The 27,670-nt window shown below is 38.4% G+C and overlaps 1 protein-coding gene across 3 annotated transcripts in view; it reads left to right on the forward strand.

The window, feature by feature from the left end:
• TSHR (thyroid stimulating hormone receptor) overlaps window positions 1–17,874 on the forward strand; it is a gene marked incomplete at its 5' end in the record, with an annotated part of 58,356 nt that extends 40,482 nt beyond the window's left edge. For all 3 annotated transcript variants that reach the window (XM_080619497.1, XM_080619498.1, XM_080619499.1), the window contains 4 exons: window positions 753–821; window positions 6,078–6,155; window positions 14,183–14,371; window positions 15,969–17,874. In XM_080619497.1, coding sequence (XP_080475623.1) covers window positions 753–821; window positions 6,078–6,155; window positions 14,183–14,371; window positions 15,969–17,373 — 1,741 coding nt within the window. In that variant the 3' untranslated portion in view covers window positions 17,374–17,874. The remainder of the gene's footprint in view (window positions 1–752; window positions 822–6,077; window positions 6,156–14,182; window positions 14,372–15,968) is intronic.
• Between the last annotated feature and the right edge of the window lie 9,796 nt (window positions 17,875–27,670).

Genomic DNA, 27,670 nt, shown 5'->3' on the forward strand with positions numbered 1-27,670 from the left:
TATATTGGAGAAAAACCAATGGGAAAAGGTTGCAGATTTCTCCTTCTGTAAAGCTACAGCATGGCTAGAACTGTGTGTAACTTTTTTGCAGCCTAAGTGGCACATATCATGAAGGCTAACGGGTGGCAAATTTCAGAAGAGTCATATTTGAAAAATTGTTCAATAAAGTTCAGTTATGCAAGCCATACTCAATGTTAACTACAGGAAAGGGTGGAGGGGAGTGAAAATGAGTATCTGAAAAGTCCTTTCCTACCTAAATAATTCTATGACCTGAACTAGGAGAAATTCATTAAAAAAAAAAAAAAAAAAAATAAAAAAAAAAAAATCCTTTTGCTCTAAGGGAGCAAAAGAATGATTTAAAAAGTCAGGCAGGCCTGATAGAAAAATCCTAGCTATTTTGCTGGGTATTAGCTCCTTTAGCCTTCCTTAATCAGTCCTAGCAGAATTTTGTTTCCTTGGGTTTAGTTTGAGGGTGAGAAATTTATAGCAGTATGTTTTATTCTAGTTCTATCTTTGCTGTGAAAAGAAGTAGAAGACGGCACACCTGCCACATGGTGTTCTTATTCAGCTACATTCAAGGATGCTGCTGGGCATTTGTTTGACCTTGCACTATAATTGCTGCTTCTACAAGAAATTTAAAATTAACCCATCCATAAATGTGCTATTGCCAAGAGAAATGATCCGTACAATGTTAGGTATTCCGGTACTGAAGCAATCAAACATACACTTCTTTTTTTTTTCTTTGCTTGTAGCAAGCTCTACAATAATGGTTTCACCAGCATCCAAGGCCATGCTTTTAATGGGACAAATCTGGATGCCATGTAAGTAATAGACCATTCTTTGCTTTCAGGAAAAACAAAAACAAAACCCAACTCTCTATGCTTGTTGTAAGCTCTTAAATATATATCTTATTCTAATTATTTTTAAGGAACAAAAAGAGGATAATAATTCCAGCCAGCAACAAAAACATTAGCGCCTAATATCTTTTGCAGTGTACTTTCACTTGGGATGTATATTTTTTTATAGCTCAGAAATCAAATCATGGCAGGTAATTACAGTGTAATTTTGTTCTGATTTGAAGCTACAATAAAATTTCTTTTGATCAGTAACATTTCTAAGACAATTTGGAAGATAATTATGCTGGTTTACTTACACATTTATTTTGCTAAGCATAACACTGGTAATGGTAGCAACCCTTTCACAGAACTTTCTCATCTGCAAAAAAGAGTGGTGTAAGGTGTTGGAAGCAATTCAGAGGAACTGGTCACTTGCATGAGGAATGAGAGGTGGACATCTCAAAAACACAAAGTAACCATTTCAACTTTCCATTCATCTTCTTATTATAGTTTCTGGAAATTAATACTTAGTGAGTCAGTATCCTTTATACATCATACCCAAAATCATCTGCCTCAACCATTAACACAGAAAACATCTCAATTCCAGAGGCTCCATTCACTTTGGCAGAGCTTAATCTGGCCTTACAGAGGCTTCGCTGAAGACCCTGACTAGCAATCATGAGTAAAGAGTTTTCTTCATCGTGAGTTCTTAAATTAACCAGAGATGCATGAGGATAGATAAAATTATTCTCAATACTTCATTTTAAATTGGGCTTGAATTCTGTAAGAGCATTCTGAGATGCTCTTATAAGGGCAAATGCCATATTCTGCACCTGGGATGGGGTAATCCGGCTTACACATGTAAACTGGGGACAAGAGGCTGGAAAGCAGCCCTGCAGAAAGAGATCTGGAGGTTTGGGTTGATGGCAAGTTGAATATGACCCAGTGGTGTGCCCTGGCAGCCAAAACAGCCAACTGTGTCCTGGGGTGCATCAAACACAGCATTGCTAGCTGAGGTCGAGGGAGCTGATTGTCCCACCAGAGACACCGCACTGGTGCGGCAGCACCTCGAACTCTGTGTGCAGCTTTGGGTGCCTCAGTGTAAGGATATCAAACTGTTTGAGTGTGTCCAGAGGAGGGCGACCAAGATGGTGAAAGGCCTCGAGGGCAAGATTTACAAGGAGCAGCTGAGGCCACTTATTTGTGGAGAAGAGCAGGCTGAGAAGTGACCTCATGGCAGTCTACAACCACCTTAAGAGGGGCAGCAGAGAGGGAGCTGCTGATCTCCTCCCTCTGGTGTCCAGCGATAGGACACGAGGAGATCGAATGGAGCTGTGACAGGGGAAGTTCAGATGGGACATTAGGAAAAGAGGGTGAGAGGGTGGTCACTGAGAGGGTGGTCAGTCACTGGAAGAGGCTCCCCAGGAAATTGTCAGGGCACCAACCCTGCCAGAGTTCAAGGAGCATTTGGATGACACTCTTAAGAAGCAGGGAGTTGGACTTGATGAGCCATATGGGTCATTTCCAAATTGAGATATTCTATGTGTCCCTACCCAATGCAGAGGTGGTGGAACTAGATGATCTTAAGGTCCTTTTCAACCGTAACTATTCTACGATTCCAAGTGAATCTTTCCAGAGACTGGCTATGATGCCCTAGTTAAATAAGTAAAAAAACCCAAACAAACCAAACCAAACAAAAACCCCAAACCAAAAAAGAAACTACAAGGCTTACTTTCAGGGCTTTATCTACCAGCCATAAATGTGGTTTATTACAACAAAGAGTTTTTCTCCTAATTAAATCATATCTCATTTACCTGGAGCAAAGCACTACTCCAGCTTTACAAGGTAAACCAGGGAGATGAACATCAGAGGTAAAACCTTTATCTGTTTGATAAACTACATTGAAATTTCTAAACTAATTTTCTGAAGTAGTTTGGTTACCATATGCCACGATAAGGTACAATTTTGCTAAGTGCAGGCTTGGAGATTTGTTGTTTCTAGCAGCATCATTAAGTTAATGCAAAAGGCAAATATTTCTTTTTCTGTATTTTGACATTTCTAATTTGAACTCCTGTTTATCTACCATGTACAGTGAAGAAGGTACCTGTTTTTCCCTGTGTCTGATCCCAGGTCCTTTGGATCTGATGCAACTAGGAGCAAAAGAAACCAAAAAGACTGAGGGAAAGAAATTTTAATGGGTTTTGAATGATAACCTCAAGGAGGAAAAAAAGTAAAAAAGGAAAATAATAAAAAACAATAATTCACTTTTGAAAAATTTTTCAAAGACCCTATGCTCCATCCATACGTCAGAAGACATCTTGGGAATCTCAGAGGCTGCCTTCTACCATGCAGTGTGCCTTTCTACCACTCTTGCAGTCTTAAAAGACCTGTGTAAATTAAGGATATCAAAACAGTCAATGCAGATATAGCAGTGGAACCATGCATAAGTGGTTTCCATCATCATATTGAATAATGACACTACTACCTAATAAATCTGCAAACCGTAGTATTACTGTATATGTTTTGTAAAGGTAGTGAAGTAAAAAAAACCAGGATGAAGTGTCAGATGACACTTCTACCAAACAGTGTTCATCTGAAACCCAAATCCCTCATTCTGACACATCATTAAGGGCAGTGAACTGCATCACTCCTGCAGACTTCTGCAAAATGGTGCTTCTGCACCGATGTTTATTTCTGTAAGAAAATTGGTGAGGAAAGAACATTTTTAAAAACATATATCCAGTGAATGGCAAAATTCATATGATGAGGTTTTACAGAGCTGTCTAAATTACTGAAATGGGAAAAGTGCAGTCTCAAAATCTAATTACAAAAATAAACTGTAAAAAAATATATTTTCTTTAGTATACACTCTCAGGGGTCGCTTATAATGTCTGACTTAGCTCAAAGTCAAAATAAACAATGGTGCAGAAAAAACATACAATGAATCCTTAACACTGCTCATTTACCAACCTATCTCTTTTGCCTGTGCTCCCTTTTTTTAACCAATGTTTCATAATCCGACAGGCTGCATAGATACATTACCAAGTTACATTTCCAGAGCCCATTTAATATCAGGTGCTATGAGTCTCTTCTACTAGGCACTATGGTCCTAGGCAAGGCTTTACAGCATTGATCATTTTGCCATCATTTCATCAAGCGGAACATACATTCCCCTTGACAACTTTCCCTGGCAATGGCCTGTGTTCTCTGCCTTAATGGGTTGCATTGCATTTCTGCAGCTGTACCTTCCCCTTTGCCGCCTTGCTTTAAACTTCTCTCAGAGATCCTTTCTCATTACAGTACAGAAAAAAAATTCTTGAACTGTTTTGTCTCCTTGCTTATGTATTGCCCCTCAGCCGAGAGAGCTATGTTTTTCTCCATCCTCCTCCGGGAGCTACTATAATTAATAGATTATTCTTAATCTCAACACAACATTTCAATTTGCATCTCAATTAGGTTAAAAAACATGACTAGGCTTGATGCCTGCAAGTCATTTCTCTTGTAAACATTCTGACAGAAGTTGACTGAAGTAAGTAAAAACACTATCTAAGGTTAAATTGCTGTCTTAGGGAATTAGAGTATCCACACGTATATATACAAACGCACATATATGTATATGTACGTATGTATATATTGCAACCTAATCTTCACCCTCTTTTCATAGCTCAGCTAATTCAACAAATTCCTGTCTGTGTGCTTAGAAGATCTAGTTGCTTATAACTGCGGTCCTCCTCCTCCCTGGCTAACCAGAAGGAACCAACCTTCTCACGGAAATTAGTATGCCTGCTACGTTTTGAAAAGTACTTTTTAGCAGAACAATTGTTCCAAACCCACATTTTTAATCTCTATGCCAAATATACCCAACTAATACACACAAGCTTGCATCATACGCATAAAAATAATGCTTAATTTTCCATTCCATCACATTCTGTGCATGTCTGCTCTTCACAGAATGTCATAAAATCTGCTCAGTGCCATATGTCCACTCTGGCAGAAAAGCATGACACCTGGGCTTCTGCTGCTTCTGCAGGTTGTTTAATTTATGCTCTTTCTTTGTAGACCTGCAATTGTGGAACTCTTGAACTCAAATTATTTCTCCCAAGTCTTTCCAGAAAGCCCATAAATTCTATTAGGCCATTGAGAACAAAAGTCTCAAACAGAAATTCATAGCCTCTCTAAAGCAATTTGGAACTGGACTGAATTACCTGCAGTACTAATCCATGTATTTATAAGTCTCAAACAGCAGTTTCAGACCATGGTAAAGAGTAATCAATAAATAAATATTCATTCTGGATCAGTCACTTTTAAATCTAAAACCACAGAACTGAATTTAACATTGACTGTTCCACTTGGATTACATTAATTTTTTGAGTGTTCAGCAGCCTTGCCTGTCTTAAAAAGCCTGTCTTAAATCATCCACCTTTAACTCAACTGTAAATTCCTGACTTCCTGAATCCACACTTCCTTCTATGTCACTTGCCAGAGTGATGGTAATTAATGTTGGCCCTTGATTACACCAATCATGTAATCATAGGAGAAATTTGCAGCATTCCATCTTTCAGGAAAGTGTTGGACACTCAGGAAATTGTTCACAGTTTTCCCAAGACTTCAGGTTATTTTTTATTTTTTTTTTAAACAGAACATGTATAATTTTTTCCTTCAGATTTGCCCTCCTTCTCACTCCCTATCTTGCTGCTTTTATAAAAAAAACTTCATTCTTATCTTTGATTTGTATCTGGGAGCCTCCATGTGGCTATGGAGATTTTAAAGTACTTAAAACTTATTATCAACCCGTAAACAAGGAGGGCATTATTTTTATGTTTGTTGACTAAGCATTCTTGTATCATGTAATTCCCCACACCTCATTCTGATAAAAGCAAAACCATCTATTTAACCTCATCCACACAAATATTTATCTGAAGATACAGTATACATTCACATGTCTTTATGTGTATGACATATATTTGCCTTTTTTGTCTATTTAATTTTGCCTATTTTTTTTGCCTATTTAATTTTTTATTATTTGATGAGGGATTTAATTTATTTTCAAAAAAGCAAACCTGTATTTTGTTCCTTGAGTACGCAGAAAATGAATTGACTGATTATGTTTCAATATGTTGTTGGGATACGATGGTCCTTATACATACTGCTTTTGTAAATCTGCTTAGGCAACTAACTGAAGATGATCTTCAACCTATGGATAACTATTTCCAAATCACTGTGTTTTGTTTGTTTCTGCAGCTATCTACACAAGAACAAATACCTGGAAGTTATCAATGACAATGCATTTCTGGGAGTGCACAGTGGACCAACTCTACTGTGAGTAGCAGAAAATTAAGTAGAGATAGTTCTAAAAATACTACTATTTTAGGTTGCACTTTCTTTCCAACCACTACTAGCAGCAGAGCACCAGAGATGGGAATGACACGTTTACAAAAAGAGTATCAGCAACAAATGCTGTGTGTGCTTTAGGGAACTGATTTAAGAAATGCTTGCATCTTACATTGGAAATACTGTTCCTACCAATTTTTCTTTGGAAAAATTCCGTACTACAATCTGTCTTATGACTGTACAATTGCAGTACAATTGTAACACGAACTAAGGACTCTAGTAGCACACATATACAGGAAATTGAAACAGAAATAAAAAGTAATTTCAGACAGAATAAAGTTACTTCTAGTGCTGTCTTCTTTCTCATGCAATTTGGCTTTCAGTCTGATTTTGTAGTCCTCCAAAGAACTCTTCACTAAAATTAGGAATCGCAATACAGGCTTAAATGAAAAACTTTAAGAACTTTAGGAAGAATCATATTCCCTGACTCATCATCTAGCATGTAACACAGTGCATAGGACTGACAGAGAACTGAAGTGGGGAAACTGAGTTCCTGCTCCACTGCCAAAATCAGGTGGTGCTGGCAGTGCTCACTCCATGTAAGAATCAGTTTTACTTTCTGCTCTTGAGCAAAACAACATATTTATATCAGAATAATAGCATATTGGTCACAGAAGGAATCATAGGGTCCGCATAGGGTTCATATGCCTGTTTTTCTTCTTATCACTGAATCACCTGAGGGTTAAACCTGAGTTGTGCCTTGAATGGCCAGATCCGAGACAGCACTGAGAAGGTAGTGTTTTCTGAGCATGACTTAAAAGTTATACAATCTGGATAAGAAAAGTACATTCAAGCACATGGTCCACCATCAGAACTGGCCATATAGGCAGAGCAGAAGAGGGTGCTCTGGAAGCAGAAGTCAAGAGATCAGGAAGGAAACCTGAAAAAGCTCACAAAACGGCTGTTAAGCCTCCTGCTCAGGGAGCCTTTGAGGTGGGTGTTGCTCCTCTTCCTCCCTGCTAGCTGGATCATTTTCATTTCCACTACTTCTGCTTTCAGGATCGCTCAGGCCACCTACCACTGAAGTAAGAGAGTCATTGCTGGAGAATTGCAACAGAGGCTGTGTTGGTGCTGAGTAAGCCTTTTTCATTAGTATTTGGCTAATAAGACCTTTTTCTTAACTCTGCACATGGCACCAGAGAAACGTTCTCTCATTTTGTTCCTGGTCAGAAAGACATTTTTCAGTCAACATAACTTTACCTGGACACCATATTTCCATCACGATACTGCTGTGTCACAGTAAATACACAGTCTTGAAGCAAGATGCACTCTCCTGTTTCATCTGGGATCTCTGTCCTGGCTTCAGCTGTAACAGTCTCATGCAGCTCACTGCACATGTTCCCTCTAAGGCTACTGATGGTACAAGGGGTTGAAAAGCTCCTTTCTAGGGATGGCAGAAAACAAAACACTCAGGATCTTAAGTCTAAGGGAGGTAAAAGCTTGCAGCAGCACAGATTTTGACTCTTGGAGGTACGGTGGGTATTTAAAGCACCAGTTGCATTGTTATGCTGAACAAGTGAACAATTTAGGGCATCTTACAAAGGGTTGTGGGGTAATCATATGCTATAATAATGTTGCCATGTAAGCTCATTCTGCAAGGGCTTAGCTTTAAGGTGTGTGAGCTACATGAAACAGCTTGTTTTAGGGGCTAGAGATGACTTCCTAGGACACGCACATGTAACTGTAAAGAACTTCCTTCTCACTCTGTGCTCTCAAATTAGGTTTCTCAAATGACTAGCAGTTTTTCTAATCTTTCCTAACTATTGTGCTAGCCCAGCTGCCACTGATCGTCAATCTCAGGACATGTTCTACATTTGCAGCCTGAACAGCCAGTTATCCATCTCCCATTAGAGTGATATACCTCCATGGCTAACAATATTTATAGTTAGAGAGAGGGATGGTACTATAGTGACATTACAGAGAGAAGTATTGCTTCTCAAAGGGAGAAGGCATAAAACAGCCTAATAGTGTAATAAAATAGTGTAATTAACAGTAAATCAACAGTGATTAAAAAATATGTTGTGTGAGTTTGGCCACGCTCTTAGGCCACCTAGTTAGATGGTATAGTTAAGTAGGTATTTAAAAGTCAGCTGATTTTTTTTTTTTTTCTAAATTTGTAGTTTACAATAGCAGAGGAAGAGGGAAGTGTGATCACTGAATAGAGAACATATGCCAGTAATTCTGATTGCTTTGCAACTGCTGTACATTAAGATGTATGTGGATGTATACACAGAATGCTCGCTTTAGAAAAACATTTTAACAATATAATGGCAGTACATTGCTCTTCATCTGAAAATGCAATCTTGGCTAGGATTAAGCAACTCAGTGGACATGATTTACTAAATGATCCAACAAGAGCTGCTGCCTAGAGCACAAGTTCAACAGAGTACAAGAAAAATACAATCATGCTCATTATTCAATTAGCTTTTGCAAGACATACAGTCCAAATTCGAAACGTTAGTAATTGTCACACAAGATACATGTGAGTAACTAATTATCTTTAAAAAGCAGAAGTGCTCTTTAAAGCATCATCTCCCAGTCTAGGAATGGGTCCTACCTTTGGAGGTTCCGTCCACAGAGTCTTCAAGCCACAGAAGCACTCTGCATTCTGCTAATCAAACAATGCAAATTTGTAGATTTAAAGAATCCTTTAGTGGATAGTCTAAACCCAACCATTACGTACTTTATGCTTTTTTTAACTACCGTAGTATTGCAGTACTCAAATGCATGTATGATTAGGTAAAAATTGCCAGTGGTACTGTGATGCATTTACTCTCATTTTCTCAATTATCTTTTAAATTATCATTATTACTTGATTTCACACTACAATTCCATGTTTCCAGCTGTTAAAAAAAGGTTACTGACAAGGCTATTATCCCTTATATCTAGTTCTGAACTTCTGCCTCCATAAAAGCAATGAAGAATTTGACCAAAAAATAACAACTCACAAGAATAAAAATCGAATCTAAGCAGGCAAATATGTTTAACACTTGTATCATATATACAGTTGGTTCAGAAAACAACATCTCTTAAATAGTAAGATACGTTTTATTCCCACGTTCATCTGGAGCTCTCCAATGTCTCTGCAACATTAAATCTAGCACGTAAATTTTATATAAGGCAAGCAACAGCCTAGAAACATTACACAAGATTTATGAGAAAGCATATGAGGAAAAAACAATATAGCTAACAAGCCACAGTGTTAAAACTGGTTGAGTGCACTTCGGTTGCTGTTATGCTCCACAGTGTAGAGCTCTACACTACTGCAGGCGCACCACTTCCAGCATCTGAGTGAGCTCTAGATCATGGCATCTTAAATGCTAAAGTCTGGTCTGGGTCTAGGCTGGAAATGAATTTTGTTAGCGCTTTACCATAATCCTGAACATTTGACGTCTCCCAGAAGTAGTGTGACTGACTGGCTTCCACATCAGCCTTTGTAGAGGTTTGTCAAAGGCCTCGTGAAAGTCCAAAGAGACTCTGAGCAGATCTTACTGACAACACTCAGAAAGGTTTGTAAGGCAGGACTTATTTTTACATAAGCCCTTCACATGTTGACTTCCCCCAGGTCTATCATATTAGTGGCTCATGTGCTGCCTTCCTGCACAGAGCTAATCTGAAGGTTACACACCTCTTTCACCAAATCAACTACCGCTTCCTTGAGGTGCTTCAGAACTTCTTGGTGAAAACCATCCAGTACTCATGACTCATTACTATTCATTTTATCAGTTTCCTGCCTAACCTCTTTTATAGTCTTTTCGAGACAGAGCCTCGACAAGTCTATCAGACCTCTTGCTCATTCTCTTGTGTTTAAGTATGCCAGCTATAGCTTAGCAGTAGTAGCAAGACACTCTTCTGTGCAATGTAAACACTGCTGTATTTAAATATGTTAACAATATTAATGAGGCTGACATAACTGCAGTTAGTTCCCATTTTTAATGAGCAGCCCAAAATCAAGACTGATGGTACAACGACACGGAACAAAGACATCACTTAGGACCATGAATCTTCTGTATGAATGAAGACACAGATGCTATAGTCTGGCAAACTCCAACTAATTGGATTAATGCTGCTCTGAAGATTAGTAATTATTATTTAAAACCTTTTCAATCCTATGCTTTCTAGCTTGAAGACAGGTGCTATGCTGCTTGAAGTAGATTCTGAATAGATAATCATCAAGATTGGAATTGTGAGGTAGAAAAATACTTGTCAATCCCGCACTTCCCTGTGACCAGTTGACACGTAGTTTTTCGCTAACAAAATGCGGGCCTACATAGGGTAACTAAGAAGTTATCTTCCACAGGGAGACAAATTACCACCAGACTCCAAGGAGGCTTTTCCAACTGCAATAGCAGTGGTACAGACAGCATCACAAGACCTTTTGGTGGCAAACACCATACTGGCAGTTTAGGGACTTCCCAAACTGGGAATTTTGGAAATTTCCAAACTTGCGAACCATTGTGCTTAATACGGCCCATGGATGGGACTACCCACCTAGTGTTAGCCCTGCAACATGATTAATCCTAAATCAACTAGAACTTCAAGGCAGATGTGCCTAAATCTTCTCCGAAACCCCTCTAGTTTAAAATAATTAGTTTTTTTAAAAACCTAAGCAGTACCCAACTGTTAAAATACACCCCCATATACACATAAATAAAAGACTTCAAAGGATTCCATAAGATAAAAATGATGTAGACTTATAAATAATTCTTCCAAACCCTTTCTTCTCACTGAACATTTCTTTCAGACTTTTCAACATCACTTGGTAACACTCTTTGAGTTGCCACAGACTTCACACTTTCCCCTCTGCTCCCAGGGAGTTGTTTCCGCCACCTGAGCCCCAGGCTGGCTGCCCTCTTCTGCGCGTTAAAGTACCATCACTTCCAGGGCCTGGAGAGGCTCTTCTCCGCAGGTGTTTCCAAGGCACAAGCCCTTGTGTCCCAGGATGTTCCTCCTGACCCAGTCATTTCTGATGGGAATGTGACTCAACTGTGAATAAAACAAAAAGAAGATATTATCCTTCTTGTTACCTTGTCATTTGGCCTGCACAATGAACCATGGCACTGACTTTCACAATTTAATGATGCAATTTTGTGAAAAGATTATACCTTTTCTCATTTTTAAGCCTCTTGACTCACATTCTCAGGCTCCTCAAAACTCATTTCACAAGAATAAATAATTCCAATCACTTTCTTTACAATATGCATGGCATATATAGTCTACTACTGCTTTAGTCCTAGCTTTTCCCAAGAGAAAGGTCCTACTTATAACTTCATATATAAACAACTGGATACTTTCAATCATCCTTGCTGTAGCTTTCTATGCTCTTATTGTAAACTGCATAGAGTATTTATAGAACTGCACAGTATTTAAGATGCAGTCAGATTTACAAAGTGAAGTTCTTCTGTTCTATGTCTTTCCTAAAAATTCTTAGCATTCTATTTCCCTTCAACATTATTAAATAGCACTGAACTGACATTTGCAGAGTGGACTCCAAGATCTTTCCAGAGCTCTAAGTAAACTCCATTGTAATCTATGTACAGTTAAGATTGCTTTTTCCTAAATGCACTTTACATTCATCAGTATTGAATCATGTCAATTATTTCAATGCTTTTTCACTTAGTATTGCAGGACCCTCCTGCTTCTTTAGACAGTCAGCTTTAGCTTTCACTACCTTCTATTACTTTGTGACAGAAACAAGCTTCGTTGCAGCTACTCTCATTCTTTTTCCAGACTGTTTATGAATATTTCAGTAGTACCAGCACTAGGCTAGCCTCTGCAGGCCTCTGCTGCAATGATGTGTATATTCCAATACCAATTAATTTTCCATACTTCCTCTAGCATGAAAGGTTATCATCGGTCCCTAGTCTTTTTCCCGACTCTGTTCTTGTCTTAATTGATACAAGAGAGCTATTCCCTTGTCAGGTAACAGATTAGTTACCTCACCAGCCGTCGATGTCCGATTTTGTCAAGACTTCTCAGAAATCCTAACCCATTTTACAAAACAGGATCATCTTTCTCCATACACTTGTGCCAGAACATCTTCACAGAACTCTTAGTCTGTGAAGTATTATTTCCCTTCCAAAAAAATCTTTGCACCTCTCATGACACAGTATTTAATCATGTTCCCTTCCTGCAGGTAGCTGCCACCACCATGAGGACTTCATGGAGACCCATGGGGGTTGCTGAAAGGCCAGCCTTGTCTTGGTAAGATCTAGTCCAAGATCTAGTTTACCAAGATGTTTTGCTTCAGAAATGGAGCTCTATAAAATAAGAAAAATAGTGAAAACCAAAAAGGAGCAGTTGATTAAGGCCATTAAGTGGATTAAGGGATTGGAGCATCTGCCATAGGATAGGCTGAGAGTTGGAAATGTTTATTTGGAGAAGAGTCAAGGAAATCTTATCAATGTGTATAAATACTTGGCAGGGCAGAGAAGAACTGGGAAGAGGGAGCCAGGGTCTCCTCAGCGGTGTCCAGTGACAGTGCAAGAGGCAACAGGCACAAGCTGAAATACAGGAATATATAAGAAAAAACTTCTTTACTGTGAAGGTGGTAGAATGCTGGAACACATTGTTGGGAGAAGCTGTGGAGTCTCCAGTCCTGGAGATACTGAGATGTCAAAAGGACACAGCTCTCTGACCAACCTGCTCCAGCTGACCCTGCTTTCAGCAGGGAGATCAAAACTGATGATCTGGAAGCTCAACTGTTCTGTGATTTTTAAAAGATAAGATGACAGCAGACAGCGTTCAGACTCTTCTAAAAGCCAATTCAGGGGCTTGGTAGAAACACGTATTACCTATCAAAAATTACTCCAGAAGAACAAAAAAGAAGTTTACATGGTTGAAATCAAATAGTTGTGACATATTCAAATATGTATGATACAAAGAAGCTATTAGGGAAAAAAAAAAAAAAAAGCCCACTTACAGAAAGGTGGAGCAATTTCTAACTCAATTTAAAAACAAACACAAGCAAATTAAAAGAAAAAAGCAGAGTAAGTAGAAGCAATTTGTTTAAAGCATAAAATTATTAATAATTTTCTTTTAGCTGCAAGAAACCAGCCAGTGGGTGAGACTTCTAGAGGGATAAGAACAGCACTCGTGGGAAACAATACGTAGAAAAAAAGCTTAATTGTTTATTACTAGGGTGTTCATGATGACACTGGCTTCAAACAGTGCTCCTGCACTAGAACCTCTTATACAGGCATATTTCTTTAGAGAGTACAACTCTGAAAAAAAACCCAACTTTACTTCTAGTGTCAGTAGAAGAGGTTTTAGGTTAAGGCAAAGAAGTGAGTGAAAAACAGTAGCAGGACCAGATGACATCCACCTGGCAGTTCTAAAGGAAGCCACCTCCCCCACGAACTGTGCAACGTATCTGCTGAGGTAGACTCAGTACCAGAAGAACAGAAAGCATCAACGCAATACTAAATTTTCTGAGTGTTTCAGGATGGATTGAGATAAAAGAGTTTAATTTTGGCTAACGGAGAACTATTGCTTTAGTAATTACAATACTTTCCACTGAAGTATGCCAATAGGTTAAAATGAGTCTAAAGAGATCTAAAGGAAAATCGCTGTTCCAATGGAAGGTGTGATTTTTTTTTAAAGAATTTTTTTCATTTGTTTTTGCACAGTCATTTGTATCTTGTTCACTTTAAAGGTGCAATTTTAAAAGTTCTGCTATTTCTATATCATCCATATTCTCCACTATGAGGCATTACATACAAGAGCTTTAAAACACCAAAAAAAATCACAGGAAGAATTCATATCCTACCTGAATTTGATTGGTATCAGAACTTAACAAAGTGATATGAAATCCCTACCTCCTCTGGATTTGATTTTTCCTATAAAATTCTGTGAAACTCTTAAATTACTGTGAGAATCTGAATAAGAAAAAAAAAAAAACCCAACTGATCCAGTTGCTGGATATTCTGACACACTTGTCTTCTTCCTTTACCTAGGGATGTCTCCAGAACAGCTGTTGCTAACCTTCCATCCAAAGGACTGGAAAGCCTCAAAGAACTAATAGCCAAAAATACGTGGGCTTTAAAGAAATTACCACCTGTAAAGCTATTTCTTCAACTAATGCGAGCTGACCTATCATATCCAAGTCACTGCTGTGCTTTCAAGAGCTGGAAAAAAAACAGTGGGTGGGTTTTACTACCTTATATTCCATTTTAAAGTATGCAAATAAAGACAGTGTTTAGTATTAACATAAAATTATATCTATTGGCACTTTCGTGACCACTTTTTTTTTTTAGGTATAGAGGACATTCTTCGAAACAGAAACTACAATTTCAAACTGACAGAAGAAAGACTTTCTGATATAACAACTTGTAGGACCTTTTTCAAAAGCTTCTCCTTCTGTTGAACCTGAAATTAAAAAAAAAAAAAAAAAAAAAAAAGGAAAAAGAGAATATATATTCTATAACACAGAATGGGCTATAGCAAGGCCTGGAAAATGAAGTTTTAGAGGGATTATAGCCTCATGTCTCATTCTAATTGAAAAGCTCTGAACAGATGATTCTGGATTAACCCTGTATACAAATATTTCAAATTCCATTTCAGCAGGATTTCCAGCCTCTTATCAGAACTGGTGGGGATAGCTTTTGTGAGGCAAAAAGTACAGTTATAGATGTCCTGATGCAATACAGCGACTTGTGCTGCCATAGCGGGAGGAGGGAGAAAGGGAGGACGACTTAATTTGATAAGCAGCAGACTTCTACTGCAGAATGCAAATGCATTGTAAATTTCTCCAAAGTTTAATAAGGTTTAGAAAATTCTTATCCAGCCTCTGATTTAGGAATACAACCTCAGTCTTCAGTACTGTGGTATCTGTGGATGGAATGCATAGTATATTAAAAATATGCTACGATAAGTACATGAATTATTCAATAATAAACTCACAAGGCAGTAATATTCACAATTACAACAAACCGGGAAAGTGATGACAGAAATAAAACAGAGGAGTGAAGAGATTTAAAACCTGGACAGGAAGAAAGTAAAGAAAGAACCCAGCACAATCTAATCACTGAAAGAAAAAAAGTATTTGCATATCTATTAGTAGAAATAAAAATTTCTCAGACTGAATTGTATGCAATCTCAAATTGTAAGCAATCTTCTATTCTACACACCTAGAAATGAGACTTACTAAAGGTTATGTGACAGTGGGTCACAGTGATCCAAGTATCTGATGCCAAACTGCAATTTTTTTCCTAGTAAAAAGTACGGATAATTTTTGACTACAAATACAGGTACATCACACCATGAGGTATGGGATTTCCAACCACTACACTGCTAATTAGCTGTAATGCACCCACAGAAAATACACAAACCAGAAACTAAAATGATGGAAGTTCTGGGAGAAATTGACTTGTGAGCAAAAATGAAAAGGAAAGTAATACTGTATTAGTTAAGAAGTTATAAAGAGTAGATAAAAGTCTTGTTATGTACTGAGAATGTAGATCCCAAAAAGGAAGAGGGATTATGGATGCTGAACAAGCCAAATTACTACTGGGTATAGCTGACAGCAACAAAGAAAGGAAAAATACAGTTTAAAAAAAAGCCCAGAAATGCTCATGCTTATCATTCACTACACATTCTATTAACAGAAACACACCTGATCACAGTTTTATAGCTACATTTTCATTCATGGTGATTTGCTTTTGAAGTGCCCCCCTTTGTTTACTTGCTGCACTCCAGTGAAACTGTAAATGCCAGCAGTGATTTCCTCCTCTACTCTTTCAGAATTTTGGAGTACCTGACATGTAATCAGAGCAGCAGCTTTCGTAAGAGACGATCAGCCAAAGCTCTCGGAGGTTCGTTTTACAAAGATTACGCAGAAGAATACACAGACCACACTGATACCGTTTATGACAAAAACGCCAAGTTCACAAATTTGCCTGAAAATTCCCATTATTACATTTTTTTGGAAGAGCATGGAGAAGGAAATCTTGGGTTTGGCCAAGAGCTCAAGAACCCTCAAACAGAAGATGTCCAGACCTTTGACAGTCATTATGACTATCCTGTCTGCGGAGGCAATGAAGATGTAATATGCACTCCAGAACCTGATGAGTTTAATCCCTGTGAGGATATAATGGGATATCAATTTCTGAGGATCGTGGTGTGGTTTGTGAATCTGCTGGCCATAATAGGTAACATTTTTGTCCTTTTCATCCTTCTCACCAGCCATTATAAACTGACTGTACCACGCTTTCTGATGTGTAATCTGGCCTTCGCTGATTTTTGCATGGGTTTATACCTCCTCCTGATTGCTTCAGTGGATCTCTACACCAGGTCAGAATACTACAATCATGCTATAGAGTGGCAGACTGGGCCTGGTTGCAACACAGCTGGCTTTTTCACAGTATTTGCTAGTGAACTGTCTGTATACACTCTGACTGTGATCACTCTGGAGCGCTGGTATGCCATCACTTTTGCCATGCGCCTAGATCGAAAGATTCGCCTTCGGCATGCCTTGGTTATCATGCTGGGAGGGTGGCTCTCATGCTTTCTTCTTGCCCTTTTGCCACTGGTTGGCGTCAGCAGTTATAGCAAAGTCAGCATCTGCTTGCCTATGGACACTGAAACGACAGTGGCTGAAGCCTATGTCGTCTTCGTTTTAATATGTAATATTATTGCTTTTGTCATCATTTGTGCCTGCTACGTAAAAATCTATGTAACTGTGCGAAACCCACAGTACAAGTCAGGAGACAAAGACACCAAAATTGCCAAGCGTATGGCTGTGTTGATTTTCACCGACTTCTTGTGCATGGCTCCCATCTCCTTCCATGCTTTATCTGCCATTATGAACAAACCATTGATAACTGTCACCAATTCCAAGATTTTGCTGGTACTCTTCTACCCACTCAATTCTTGTGCCAACCCCTTTCTTTATGCTATTTTCACCAAAGCTTTCCGAAGAGATGTGTTTATCCTGCTAAGCAAGTTTGGTATCTGCGAGCATCGGGCTCAAGTCTACCGAGGTCAGACAATCTCAGCCAAAAACAGTAGTGGCTCTTATGGGCAAAGAATCAGCCGAGGGATAGGTCATATTCTTACAAGCATTCAAGACCCAGTCAGTGATTACCTTCCTGCCATGACAATGCAGAACCAAATTCTTGTAGAAGAATGTAAGCAAACTGAGCTATGACATCTCACAGTATGAGAGCCACAATCTGGTCCAGAGGTGGTTGTGCATACAGTGGACTGACTGAGAAGATAATGGATTCTCCATATCCTTTTTCCCTAGCCTATCCTTTGTGATATCTGAAAGTACCTTCAGAGTGGTCTTCTTTTAGGCAAGTCATTCAATCGAACCTCCTGTCTCAGAATCTTACCAGTACAGGTCAAAAGGTACTGTTCTGATGATAATATTGGAAGTAGATGGGAATGTTCTATCTAAATAGGAAAATTAATATATAGAAACTCAGCAAATACAAAACATACTCTCGTCTAAAAAAAATAGGGAAGCAGGAGACCAAGCATAAAACTTCGAGGTACCTGTATGACTAAAAAAAAGGACATAAAGTTTAATAATTGAGATTAAAAAAAAAATAGAATTAAAAATGAAGGTTGAAGTTCTCAAATGCCAACTGCCTGCGAGTCAAAATGATCAACTGGTTTTCTAACAGCAAATTTCTAAAACGTGCACCAGGGCTTTAAGCACAGATGGAACAGATGCCTTCTGCTTCTGCCATCCTGACCTAAACAAAGCTTGCAGTTCTTGGCATAGGGGGTGAGGCAAGAAGCTTCATACTGCCTTTATAGTGGCAAAAGGCAAATATAATTGATTTTTAATTTGCTCATAAGGTAACAGCTAAGAACCATTAGGGAATTTGTCTCTGTGTGCTTAATATCACTATCTCACTTTCTGATACATCTACTCAGGAGATGGTTTAGTTTGAATCTGTTTTCAAGACAAGTCTACCCAGTCAAGTTTGATGGCTTATACTTAAGACTATACTAAATCTTCTCCCACTTATCCATTCTTTACCTGAGTGCAGTACTGTTTAATCTGAGCATGTTTTTATTACTTTGAACACTGTAATTACTGCTTTTCTCACTACTAAGGCTATCCCTACTTACTCCTCTCTTACAGGGCTAGACTTTCTTTCTAGCACTTGCTATGTTGAGATGCCTCAAATCTACACTTACAGGAAAGGAGTGTATTGTGCCTTCAGATTACTTCATGCCCCTCAGTTACTGAATTGAAGGCTAGCTCCTCTAACATGTTTTAAGAGCACCTCTTCATCTTGTAGTGATAGCTGTTATCTGACTTCCGAAATGTCTGCAGTACCACTACATAAACCACACTGTTAACTTCTGATCGGCCACAGTCTGTCTGTAGCTTAGATACATACTACTCAGGGTAGGAGCTGCTCTGCACCAGTGTGCTCATTAACACCTGTGTGGCCCAAGTGCCTGGTTTTGACATCAGGATCAAACCTGTTCTTAGTCAACTGTAGGGACCAGCTCTGTAGGACTGCTCTCAAGATTGTCATTCGTCATTTCACTCATCTATTTTCAAGGCTTACTGTGAGAATGGAGAATACTGGGTGAATCTTTACCTTCAGGTAGGTATTTTAAGCTCATTTCGTAATATCTATACTGGTTTTAATGGAATTATAGTCTTTGAGTAACTGTAATTAAATTGAGCATATAATAGTCAGATCTTTTATAATGGGTTAGTATCCAGAAAAACATACTGGTAGAGCCCTTTAAACTGCTAGCTACTACAGCTGGAAACTGCACGACTGCAAGTGCCATATACATACTCCCCAATTAAAACTCAATTTTATTTCATATTCCTGATTACAAACAAAAGCTGCTCAGTGAGCTGAAACTCAGATCACTGAAGGGCCTATATACACCAACTCTGTGAGATGGTCTTATAAAAAAAAAAAAAGATTCTGTCTTTAACACCATTAAAAACCTACAGTATTACATTACATTAAATCAAGCTGCTTATTTTGGTGAAAGGCATGCTTCCATTTTTTATTGATTCTCAGCACACTTTGAAACCAGAATTGCTGGAAGCCATGCAAATAATAATTTATGACCTCCTCTTCTGTAATCTGTACTCACCCAGTGTTAACCAGAAACATAAAGGTAACTTAAGCGTGTGCATCAGCAAAATTTCCTACTCTTGAAACAGCTGCATTTGGAACACTTTGGTTTTGCCCAAGAGTCCCATAAAAAATGTGTTAAGTTTAGATGTAACCCCTGCCCCCAGAATCTTTCACCCTCCAGATACTGGAATAACCATTAAAGGGAGAAAAAAAGCTTCCTAAGTACCTTTATTTAGTATCCCAGCAGCAGCTAAGACAATCAAGTTCCAATGGACATTTATGCTACAGACTTCATACGTACCACTGTACCAGTGGAAAAGAAAAATCTAAGCCGAAATCATAATCTTTTTCAGAAAGAGAGGAAAGACTACATTTATTTTAAAAGTGCTTTTAAAAATAACATGGCTCACTTATTCAAACCTCTTTTTACCTTTAAACAAACCAGAATATTTGTTCCATTTAGAAACTAGTAGGATACTGGAAAGATGTGGTATGCTGGATTGACTGCAGTATGCTTTTGAATTAATACAGCTGTTTGCTGTTCCAATAGACGAAGGATACATTTACACATGAATGAACTTTTATCTTCTATCATTGCATGTATTTTGTCTATTAAAAGAATTCTCTGATACTGCTTTTATGAACAAGGTTTGGTATTTCTGGTTTATGTCTTGCATATTCTTTCTTGTGTTTTGCTTGGTAAAAATATTTAAAAAGCTACTAGAAAGATCCAGGCAATAAACTTAAAATAATTTATTCACCAGACTTTTTCTTGTAAATGTTTGTATTCTATAGATACTCTGTTCTATTTCTGCTCAGATCAATCCCTTCAGCCATTTTTGGTTTTGTGTACACCCTTATGTAACACTTGCTATTTTAAATTTGTCTCAGCAAGATGTACTATAGCTGGCATTCAGTACATATTTTCTCTAGAATACTTTCAAAATAATGCAGAATATTGGAATAAAATGTTTTGTTTGAAATTTTAAGAGGTCCTGAAATTTTTTTTCTGAAGGTTTTAAAACAGTTTTTCTATTTTTCTTGCACTCATCTTCATTGTTCCCCTTGGCAGACCTACAGCCAAAAAGACTGACCACATGACGCACTGTTTGACAGAAGTTTGAGGGGTTTTTTCCACACCACTAGTTGGGAAAGGGATGTTTCAAACAGCCATATCAGCCAGTGCAGCAGAGATGGAAGGGAACTGCTGTAGTATTGCTGAGCTCTGGGGCTCCAAAATCATCATTAATTACATTCAAGATAATCAGAAGAATCACCTGACAACCATGAGGTCCTCTTCAAAAGACTGAATCTGAAATCTGATTATCTTTTCCATTCTTCCTAAATCTGTATGTGACAGGCACTGCAACTAAGGATTAGGTACTTTATGAGAAAACATGTAGTATGAAGTTTGTGTGGTAGAGACCCTACTGCAGGAATTCTCAGAAAAACTAATCTGCCCATATGTGACATTACAGAACATCCCTCTCTCCCACTAGGTCCTTCCTCACAGCAAATGTCCCTTGACACACATTTGCCAAAATTTATGCTGGCAAATTTTACATTCAGTAATTCTCACCCACGTGTTTGTGATTATCTGTTATTGAGATCCTAGCAATACCTGGGAAAAAAAGAACACTTGAGAGAGAACTCCCACTGCGGGAAACTGTGGAAGTGCTCAAATGAGTTACCTCTTGACATACCCCCCCAGCACCAAAAAACTCAGCTGACTTCAGTATCTGTGTACCTTGCCACTGCCTGTAATTGTGCTTCCCTCCTACAGGAAGCTTTAGATTACAAGGAAAGGTTTTTCTCAGCTCTAGATACTAAATGGCATCAGCTAGGACAATTACGCTTACAGGCAACAAGAAAATCCAGTGGGCTGAGAAGTGGCAAGGTGTCGCGGTTTAAGCCCCGGCTGTAAATTAGAACCACGAAGTCCACTTCCCCCCCCCCCTTTCTTCCCTCTGCTTCTGGAGGGACGGGGAGGAGAATCACAAGAATGCAGCCCCCACGGGTTGAGATAAGAACAGTTTAATAACTAAGGTATAACACAAATCACTACTGCTGCCACTAATAGTAATAATGATAAAGGAAATCACAAGCAAGAGAATACAACCGCTCGCCAACCGGTACCTCACCCCCACCCCGCAGTGATCTAGCCCTTCCGGGAACTCTCAGTTCTACATCCTGGGCATGACGTGCTGTGGTATGGAATACCTCTTTGGTCAGTTTGGGTCAGGTGTCCTGTCCCTGCTTCCTCCCGGCTTCTCCTCCTCCCTGGCAGAGCATGAGACTCACAAAGTCCTTGGTCAGGGTAAACATTCTGACCCACAACTGAAAACATCGGCTTTATCAGTATTATTCCCAGGTCGAAAGTCAAAACACAGCACTGCACCAGTAGAAAAACTGACTGCTACTGCTAAACCAGGACACAAGGAATAAACAGGTCTTTCTGGGAGAGCTATGCTGTTCAGTATGTGCATAAGGAACCTCTAAAAAGGACTGGACAGCAAAAGAACAAAGTTTGCCATAATATTATGATACTCAGAGCAATAAGAAAAAAAGATGGCTATGAAGAACTGTAGGAAAACTTCTTCAGATGCCAGGCAACTCATTCTAAAACCACGCAGTAATCAAATGGTTTCTGGTTTGCAGTTAAAGTTGGACAGGGTGAGGCACAAAATTAGTTGGATATCATGTCTTTCTGTTGGGCACTCCCCCCCTTCCTCCTTGTCAGAGATTCTGAAAACGTATGATATTATACTGCACTTTGATGAGGCTTTGTGGGCTAAGGCAACAAGGTTTTGAAGGGCCATCATTATGCCCTGGAACAGAAGGTGGTCAAGAGGTCTTAGTGATGCACACTGAGAGATTGACAGCATCATCAACCTAGAACTCACACTGGTTCAATAATGCACCTGCATAATGCTGAATTAAAATAATTCAATAATTCTGTTTAGTCACTTCCACCTGACCCAACTTATTTTTGTGTGACTAGAAATCACGATTTGAAAGTGAACAAATGGAGGTACTCTGAGGTCACAATATGCAGTGTTTCATCAGCAGAACCCATCAGTTCTAGCTTTCTATTCTTATCCCATGCCTGCCTACCCCCCCAACCCAAATTGCCACAGCACCTCAAATCAGCAAATTCTCAGACTAGACAGGATACCAATCCTGTGGAAATCTGTAATTATTTTAACTGCCTGTCCTTATTTTCCACCCTGAAAATATTGGGTAACTATTCAAAACCATGGGAAACTCATCAACTGCAACACAGGACTTGGACCTCATTGGGGCTATCCTGAACTTACTCCTTCCAAGAGCTTAAATTCTGCAGGATTAATATGAATCAACTTGAATCTCACCCTTCTTTCTGAGCAGGAGCTTTCTGTGCTCTCCTGACTATATGCAATGCCAAGTCTTTTACGTGTGGTCATCTGAAGTCATATCCTTAATGTTGCACATCTGTGCCATTCAGCTGAAGCTCATGAAGCTTTGTTAATTTAGGAGAACAGGAGCACACTTATTTTGGTTCTCATCTATTCACTACGCAGCTGTGACACGGAGTCTCCTCCAGGTTCTCTGTTTTTCTTCTCTCTTTTAAGGAACTAAATCTGTTGTGAGTGTCAACTTCATTCACCGCACATTATCTAACAGCTCACTAGACAGTCATTACAAAGTGATTGGAATTGCTGCATTGTTACTTGTGCATATACTGTGGTACTTTTTATCATACCTACTTTGCTGCCAAGAGCCTCCCTGCTGCAAACACTGGTAACTGGCTAGACTGCCAAACCCACGCTGGCTGCCTTACAGCTGAACAGTTTCAGCTGAAATGACAGATGATTTTCTTTCATAAGTGACAGCACTCCTTATCTTTTGTGAAGACAAAGCTGCAACATATCAAATAAAAGCAGTTACATGCATTCTAACAAAAAACTTCTCACTGCAAATTCTGAGGCACTGTCTGAATGCCTGTCTTCTCCACTGCTCACTGTTGACTGGCATATGCATGACAGCACTGAAGTTATCAAGCAGCATGAACAGGGAGTTGTGTTTGTGCTGCATGCAAAATGCTGGTTTCAGTTTTACTATAGTTAAAGAATTACCTAAAGCATACATGGATTACTGCTGCTGCCTAGAGGGAGCCATGGAAAAAACAGATCAGTTACTTTTTAACCAGCTCTAGATTTCTAATTAAACCATGCAATGATGTGCCAGTATAAAGCATAAGGAAGTGTATTTTGATAAACGGCAATTAGGAGGAGTGGCTGGCACACTACCAGATGCACCTTCCCATGAAAAGTCCAGGAAAAAGGTATTTTTTTAATTCTTATTCCTTATGTATACTGCTGACATTTGAGTTTGTTTGCACTTTTTTGTTGTTTTTTTTTTTTAAAGGCTGGCTACCTACTTTTCTCTTTGTCCTCTGTGCACTCCGTTTCTTCTTTCCAGATTCTCCTTATGTCTCCTTTCTCTACTATGGAAGAAACCCAATGCTCTATTTGATGAAGGACTTTAGATTTTCCACCTACAATCTAGTTATTTAGGCTACATGGCAACACATGCACGGCAACCTCAGAGAGAAATTACAAAACTGTTTAATATGACAGTGATTTAGGACAGAAAATGAAAGCCAAAAGATATTCTGAATAAACATTAACAGCAACTTCTGCTAAAATTAAGAACTGCTCCACTTCCCCTCTGCCCCCTCTCAAAACCAACTTGACACACGCAGAAGCATCAGTGATGGGAATACATTTTTTCTTTAGCTAACCAATTTTTAACATCAGTATCAACATCACACTTAAGCTGTTCATCAACTGTCTACACATACACAGGAATTTACTTGATGCTGCTTTAACGTTTTAAGATTAAAACTACTTATTAAATTAGAAAGAAATTCAATTCATAAAAACCAGTATGTCAGAAATACTGTTCCCAGCACTAATACTTTCTCTTTGTTAAGAGAAACATCTCGAACAAAGTAAGCTCACAAGGAAAGAGCTTCCTTCCTGCCAAAATTTGGGTCTTCAGGGGGAATGGAGGGGCAGGCAACTGAAGACAGAACAAAACCTAGAAGCAATACTTCTGCAGGACAAATTCTGTGATACATCCTTTTTAGAAATGCTGTACTCCTCAGAACACTGTTTCCCAGAATACATTACCTGCTGGATCCAGATGGCCTACCTGAAGTCAGCCAGCTGTTCCTCTAAGGGAAAGGCCTGTACGAGAACCTCAGACACAGGTATAGCAGGAAACACAAGGAACCCTGTCTGCGTGGTCTTGCATCAGGATCCTATGAAAAATAGGAATAAGCCTTTGAAAAATCAGGAAGTCAGGCAGTTCATCAAAAAAGACTGCCTTCCTTATTTTGCTAGTCCAAACTATTTTCTCCATCACCAGCTGGTAAGGGTTTTACTTTACCTTGGCATTAAATCCTCCCAGCTCCAGCACTTGTAAAGCAGCATCCCAGTTCTCTTGGGATTCAAATGTGTCTTCTGTTCCAGACATCTAGTGGGCTTGTCCGCAGTGCAGTTCTGCTTCATTTGGTACCTCTAGCAAAGGAAAAGCATTTCTACCTTGACAGAATCACGTGTCCACACATGACACATTTTTTGTGTTACAAGGTACTTCTTTTTTATTTTTACAATTTAATGTTAAGTCTTTGTTTTGGAGTTGTTATTGAAATATACTTCTCCGAATTAAACACTTGCTGTTTGCAATGTTGATAACTTTTTGTTTACAAAACTGAACTAAAAATGAAGATATAAACTAGAGAATATAAACCAAATACACCCAGTTACATATTTTTTAAATAGTTATCAATAAAAAACATTTCAAAATACCAGCTCACCACTATCCATCTTCGGGGGGGGGGGGGTTGGCCTATGGAAGTGAATGGACAACTCAAGATTAATATGTGACTTTTTTTTATAACACTGTGATAATATTAAATGGAAGGTCTGCAAGGCAAACTCAACACGTAGGTGACAGTGAAGTTACTGTGATTAAAACAAATTCAGAATTTTCAGGGTTATTATATAGTAATCATCAAGCCTCATATATTAAACAAATGCATGTGCAAAATAGTAATGAAGTGACAAACATTTTTAAATAACATCTTTAATTAAAGTTTTTGCAAAGGCAAAATATTAAACTTAAAATAGGTCTTAGTACATCAAAATACTAAGTTCTCTAATTGTATTCCAAGCATGGCCTTTGAAACATAATATCCTGTATATCACAGAGGAGCAACCTTGATCTGCAATTGTACAGAATGAATTTTACAAACATAATAAATATATTTACCCCCTTACACATAACAGTATATGTACAACAGCAGTTGACAATAGTAGCTCAGAACAGCAAAAAAGGATACGCCCCCATTCCGTAATCTACTGGTACCCTATACACTCTGGAACATGTCTCATTGGACGACTGCACATATAGCTAACCCAAGGTAGTTCTTCCTGTTAAAAAAAAGTTCCTTTTGTTCCACAATGTCTAATCCACCAACCAGTAATTAAAAGACACACTGCACGAACTGCCTGAAAAAAAGGTAGACAACAGGGAAACCAATGGACTGTTTTTTTATACATTTCCCAACCAATCCCAGCAATGGGAAAATGAGATTGTAAATGCCAGACACCAATACATAACAATATGCAAATTTCTTCATTTTGTATAGTCACTAATCTCAGTCTGAAAAGAACTCAACTTCCACTGGGGTGTATGGGCAGGGTGGGGTGGCACAGAGCAAACCCCACAACGCTGTGTAAGGCAGTCCAGTATCAATCCAGTGTGCATTACCCTAAAACCACTGCCTAACTTGGACATGTTACTGCGTTCTATTAGGAAGCTTCTGCTTTGGGGGAAATTGAGGAGAGGCTTTATTTTTTTAAAAAATCTTTCGTAAATTGAAGAGACTGAATCAAAATGAACTTTAGTTAACAAGGTTTTTAACTGTCACTGGAATTAAGAACCTTTACTCTCGTAGTGTTATGTGGTGACATAATTACTGCTAAGCAGTGGAATTATTTTCACAGACTCAATTAAGTTTAACACTCCAAATTGTGCAGGAGAAATAAACATTTATAAAGAAAAAATCTGTTACATGGCATAACATGTTCTTTTCTAGAAACTGTGCTTCAGAATCATGTATCATGTCCTTGGAAATAAACTCGGACCGCAATTACAAATCGCGTTTAGGAAACGGAATGATGTTCAAATGCAATTTGTGAGTACAACGCAGGAACAAGAGTATGGAAACTCAAAGAAATCTTGTCGCTAACCAGCAATTGAGGGGGAATAAAAACATATTTTATTTAAATAGTCCAACATAAAGTTCCTTATGTGACTAAATTCTCTATTACCTCCTTAACAGAAAACGTATTTCAATTTGTTTTCAACTTAGATGTTTTAAAATGATTGCACACACTAAACCCCAACAGAATTAGAGCAAAAAAAGTTGCTTTTCTGATTGAACCACTGCAGGAAATTTTACTCTTTCAGGAATCAAAACAAAGTATTGTCATACTGGCAAAACAGGTATTCTGCAAACTGAAAAGGCACAACACTCCCAAGTTTGCCCAGTTGTTCTGCAAGTTTCCATCAGCCATCATGGTTACAATTATGAAGTTATCTTTCCCATTTTTTTCATCATAAGAAGGTGCTCCATTATCTGTGCAAATTTTAACATAAGCCCTCTTGAAATCATTAACTGTTTCCATAATACTGAACTATTTAGGGGGGGGACACGACACAAAAACAAAAAAAAAAAAAGAAACACAACCAGAAACACTATTTCTGGGGGGTTGGGGTGGAAATAATCATTTATGAACTATGGTATGGGAATCCCTTGCCCTCTGAAAGGAATGGTTTCTTTGGAACCTAATGAAATGGTCTGCTCAGTTACATTGTTAAAACCACAATTAAAAATTCAAGTACAATAATAAAATTAAGCAAACTACATTCTTAGAGCAAGCTGCTACAATAAAATGAAATTAAAACATGCTTTTTGATTTAAAAAAAGGAACACTTGATGCAGCAATAAGAGCACAGTTTGGTATGTTCATATTTGACTGGCTTTCTGAAAATTTCACAGGTTATCTGTTTTAGAAGACAGAACTTCTTCTCTGAAAAGCATACCACACAATTAGCTTGTAGGAGACTGTGCAAGTTCAGAAAGCTTCTAACATCCTTCAGAACAGGCTAAGCTTAAGTTATCTTTAAAGTTCTGCTATTCCTTAAAAATAAATAAAAAGGATATGCAGCTTCTAGTATATGTATTTGAGTGAAAAAAAATCACTAAGATGTATGAAAACAAAGTGTTGTACAAGTAATCTGGGTTCCAGTAGTATAAAAAGGGAT

This window comes from Psittacula echo (assembly GCF_963264785.1).
Source record: "Psittacula echo genome assembly, chromosome: 5".
Lineage (NCBI taxonomy): Eukaryota > Metazoa > Chordata > Aves > Psittaciformes > Psittacidae > Psittacula > Psittacula echo.